The sequence below is a fragment of the Aplysia californica genome, unplaced genomic scaffold (assembly GCF_000002075.1).
Source record: "Aplysia californica isolate F4 #8 unplaced genomic scaffold, AplCal3.0 scaffold00039, whole genome shotgun sequence".
NCBI lineage: Eukaryota > Metazoa > Mollusca > Gastropoda > Aplysiida > Aplysiidae > Aplysia > Aplysia californica.
Genome location: NW_004797309.1, coordinates 1,522,466 through 1,527,465, shown reverse-complemented (window position 1 = coordinate 1,527,465; position 5,000 = coordinate 1,522,466). Strand labels below are relative to the sequence as shown.

The window sequence follows — 5,000 nt, the reverse complement described above, 5'->3', positions numbered from 1 at the left end:
GGCAGAAAGTGGAGACGAAAGAAGACAACAGGACATGATTAGAGAGCAGGAAGGGAGATGAAGGAGAAGAAAATTTTTCGTCAATGTCAAGTTTCGAACCCATGACCTGATGAATGAAAGGCAACCACTGTAAATTCTAAACCACGAGAGCTACAGCCCTATCTGTAATATAGGTAAAAAAACCCCTTAGAAGTGATTTGAGTAGAACGATGACCAGGATTTGAATCTATATGACTGCTGAAGGACGTAACTAATTCCAGTACGTTCAAATGGTACGGATATAAAAGCAAGAAAAATTTTTTTTTTTCCTACCCTTAAAGGACACTACACCTACTACTGTCTTCTGCACTTGCTAGCAGTAAAAGAATCTAGTTCTCCCTTCAAAGGTGAACAGAGCAACTGTAGGTACTTCTGTGCTAAGGGCTGCGCAGGATAAATTCCTTGCAGCAACAAGTTGATTACATATGTCACAACGGAAAGATTTGTGAACAAAGGGAGAACGCACTGCAGTTCTAAGTAAGTTAAATCCACATACGACAGGATTTTTTTTTCTTTTTTTTTCGGTGCGTGTTTGCGTAGCGTAGAACTTGTGGCGTCGCTCTTCCTATAAAATCCTATACCCCGAGCGGCGGCCATGCGTGGAAGCTTTTATTCCTCGTCGCCGCGAATCGCAGGAATAATAATGCAGAACGACCAAGGGATTCGAGAGAGAGTATGAGAAGCGAGAGTGGGCCTACTAATAACGTCTTCGCTCCTGATTCGAAACATTGCCGGCTCAGATGAGAAACGTGGAAGTAAACTAAGGACGTTGTTTAGACAACATTGTAAACTCGTACAAAAGGAAGGGATAGCCAGGAGATACTTTATTCTCTTGCAGATGACAGAACCGACCATGCATCTTCGACCTCTCAGGGAAAAATTCATGCACCGGAAAGAACGATTTGTTTTGTTACTTATGCTTATAGGCCCTTTATTGCTCTTGTACAGTTTCTGTTCTACTGCTTACAGTGACAAAGCGGTGAGTACGTTTGATTGATTTTTACTTTTTTAAAATATCTTTTTTAAAATCGATAATCTGTTTTTCTCCTTCTAATGACTTTCAATTTCACTTGCACAATTTGGGGAAATGTTTACAGAAGGATATGATCACATTGTTTACATTCATTAGACATACTATTTATTTAAGCGAAGGAACAATCAAACTGATACAATGCAGCGGTTATAACTATGTTTGGGTATGACGTATTTTCTAGCTATTTGAAAGCTTACCTTTTGGTTGCATTTAATCGACAGATTCCTCAGCTTTTCCAAAACAATATATTAGTTCAATATTTTTCTAGTTTTACTCTTTACAATAATACTATTGCTGTACATTCACGATCACCTATTAATCCTTCTTCAGTAACATTTATTTTTGTACCCAGAGCAAATTTGTAACGTTGAGTACCCCACTCTCCTCAGCTATACCCTACTCTAGGGATTCTCATGTTTAGAACAAGAATACCACACACCTGTTTGTGGACTTACTGTACGATTATTGATAAAGCCTTTGCGCTGCACTACATATACACTGCAAAAATATGTGACTTGTTTTTTAAGGGTATTGTGGTCAATCTAAAATAAGTACGTCAATACTCTATTTGCTAAATCCCAGTACATTATTATATCAAAGGACTGCACAAATACAGGCGTTATTGAGAGAGACCGGGGTAAATTAACAACAGTAATATCTACGTTCTAAAATGTATATCTACCTGTTGTCAAGAGTTAAGTTCGAAGAGAATCGCAAAATGACAGATTTACTTGATAAAGACTGATTTTCTCAAGTGGAAATCGAACTTGCACTTTTACCGCCCTTCGGCGATATACCTGCCAATTACAACACCCAAAATGACTGAGAAAACGTTTTTACTTTGATTCGCAGCTATTAACCTTTTGGGTGTCTCGGGAAGACAGAGACGTCCCTCTGTCGCCAGCCGGAGAGCTTGGGTCAGGGGGGATGCCGTGCTTGTTAAATGTTCCCTGACTCCATCTATCCCGGTAATTCTCGGTCGCCCCCGAGCCTTGTAGGCACGTTGTGCTGGATGGTGTGTTGGTAATCGTACAAGATGTCCGAACCATTTGATTCTTTAGTGTTGGATCTGATGCATGACATCATTTGTGCCCACCATTACTGAGTTTCTAATTTTGTCTCGCCTGGTCTTGTTTACTGCTTTTCTAAAGCATCACATTTCACATGTTGTAATTCTTTGGTCTAATGTCTTGTTCGTGGTCCATGTTTGACATTGATAAGTGAGTGTTGGGATGAATATGGTGTTGATCATTTTGAGTTTTGTTGTCATGGGGATGTTAGGATGTTTCAGTGGTGGAGTAAGTTAGTAATTAACATTAGTGGCCTTTTGTACTCGTGTTTCAATTTCTCTGTTCAGTCGCCCATCCTCTGTAAATATACTTCCGACGTTTTTAATTCTTGGATCTGTCTGAGACAGTTGTTGTTGATGACAGAGAAAAAACATGCTAATTTCTTGTAAGAGAAGCCTTTAGTTTTAGTAAGCGTTTATTGGCACTTGCAACACAATTACGTCATAAAAGGGCCGACGATTAGAGGTAATCCAAAAGAGTAATGAATACAAACAGAAAGAGGAGAGATAAGGATGATAGATGCTTGAAAGGAAAGACGCAGCAAACCACACCAGAGCACCAGTCAACCTTCCACAAAAGTCTACTGTAAAGTTAATTAAATGTATTTTTAAAAATTCATTTCTGTACAAGAACTGTTCAAAGCTTCCATAAACACAAGCAAACTGCATTTATGGTCTAAAACCGGGGCGCTTTTAGTTGTGTCAATATCTTACACACTTGGGTTTCAGGTTCCTTAGGTTATAACACAATGTGATATCCTGTGAACTATCAATGCAATTTTGCCCCCCCCCCCCGGCCAACCAACAATTCCGCCTCACTAATCACATTACGACTTGACAATAATCATCCTGCATTGCACGCGGCTCTTTGTCAGAACTCTAATAAATTCAAAAGTAAATTAATTGATTGCTCATTCTCAACTTCCAAAGTACAACAATTCTTTAGAAATAAATTGGCTCCTTGGCATTGCCCTATTTACTTCTATTCTTGGGAGGGGGAGCCATTAGCAACATGTCCGCTCTAGCATACCGAAAGGGATTATTGTTCCTAGAACCCTTTTAAGGAGCTACGTCTTAGCTCCTTGAGTGCCCCTGGGCGCTACACACAACTGATTACTTTTTCTCCTATAACCCGTTGGTCCTGTAGTGTTTCCTACAGCTTGACCAAGCGGGAAACTCATCATGAGTTGCATACGACTTCAAAAACATGCACAGGAAAACTATTTCGTGCGAGGGACTGAACTTCTTGATTATAAATTTTCCATTTGTCTGGGAAAAGTGTGTGTGTGTAATATGGTAAACGGGGAAAGATGGAGGGGGGGGGGTATTCTCTTTCTGGTTCTGTAGCTATGCTTCAAGGTAAATACAATTTAAGTGAGTTCTAAAGACAGGGTTGTAACCTCAGAGATATTTAAAGCAACATTGACGGGTTAAAACAGCTTTACTTACCCTGCAATTAAGGGTGACGGAAAAAAAATGAATCATGTACTAAATGAACATGCTTTTGATTACATATGTGAATATCTCTTTATGTTTGTTAGTTTTGTATTGTTAACACTACTTTAATTACCAGATGCAAAACAGATCAGAATTATTTACGTTCCAGAATTGGCGTAGAAAAGAATCCAGACATTGAGATGGCATTCAGCAAGCACTGCTTTCTTGCCTGATTTGTCAGAGCTGGGGTTCTGTATGTTAATTTCTGTGTAATTCGATCTAACGTGTCTCCAAATATCATTCGAGCATTTTAACAGTTAGTTTCACTGCTGATTCAACGTAAGTTCGGCAAAAGAGTGAGGTAATTAAAAAACATTCTTATTGAGATAACTTTTTGCTTTGAACATTGGTTGCACATGTTTTTCCCCTAGCACTTTTTTGTGTTCCTTCCACAGGGAAGATACACCCGTCTTCCTTTAGGGCTCCCCCGATCTCCTTCAAGACAACTGGCCACTCGCAAACTCTCCTCGATGGAAAACGGCGATGTTATTGTGTACTCCGCCATCGTCATACCATCACGAACACAACGATCGAATATGGATGTTATAGTGACCACTTTGCGGACCTCGGAACAGGCTCTGACGTGTTGCTTCGTGACTTACAAACTCAAACTGCTCTCAATCCAAGCTCAGGCTCACTTCAGTTATTACTCACAGACAGATGTACACATTGGAGGGTACCTCAATAAAGGGGGTTATTTTGCCCTCCAGTACAAATGCACTGTGCCATTAACAGACGATTATGTCATGTATTTGACGATGACACCTCAAAAATGCCCCGAGAGTTTGGACGAGGGAATAGAAATTTCATATGTTCCAGAAGCTAAAAACAGAGTAGCTCTGTGCACAACACTTACCGACAAATACGAACCAACCCCTTCAGAAATGGTTAGCTGGTTGGAGATTCAGATTCAGTTGGGAGTGGATAAAATTTTTATATATGACTTACTCGGATCTAAAAATTTGTCTAAAGTGTTCGACTTTTACCAAAGGCGAGGGGTTCTGGAGCTACAGCGGTTTACTTTGCCAAAACATGAGGCGAGCGAAGGTGGAGCAAATCGGCCGTTGGAAGACATGCAGGCAGAATCTGTCCCTGTGCTGGACTGTCGTCAGAGGGCGGCTGGATTCACTTACGTGTTGTGTCTTGGTTTGGATAAAGCCCTGGCTCCAATGTCCTCGGTGACCTTGAACGGATTCTTCCAGGTACGTGATGTCTAAAAACTTGGCCATTATACCTCGAGTGGGCCCTGAAATGTGTGTTTGTGTTTATTTGTTTGTTAGTTTGTAAGTGTGTTTGTGTGTTTGTGTGTGTGTGTGTGTGTGTGTGTGTGTTTGTGTTTGTGTGTGTGTGTGTGTGTGTGTG

The 5,000-nt window shown here is 40.4% G+C and overlaps 1 protein-coding gene across 1 annotated transcript in view; it reads left to right on the top strand.

Moving 5' to 3' along the window:
• The first annotated feature begins 613 nt into the window (after positions 1-613).
• LOC101847704 overlaps positions 614-5,000 on the top strand; it is a 24,632-nt gene continuing 20,245 nt past the window's right edge. Inside the window, exons 1-2 of the mRNA XM_005092000.3 lie at positions 614-1,018; positions 4,034-4,840. Coding sequence (XP_005092057.1) covers positions 878-1,018; positions 4,034-4,840 — 948 coding nt within the window. The 5' untranslated portion in view covers positions 614-877. The remainder of the gene's footprint in view (positions 1,019-4,033; positions 4,841-5,000) is intronic.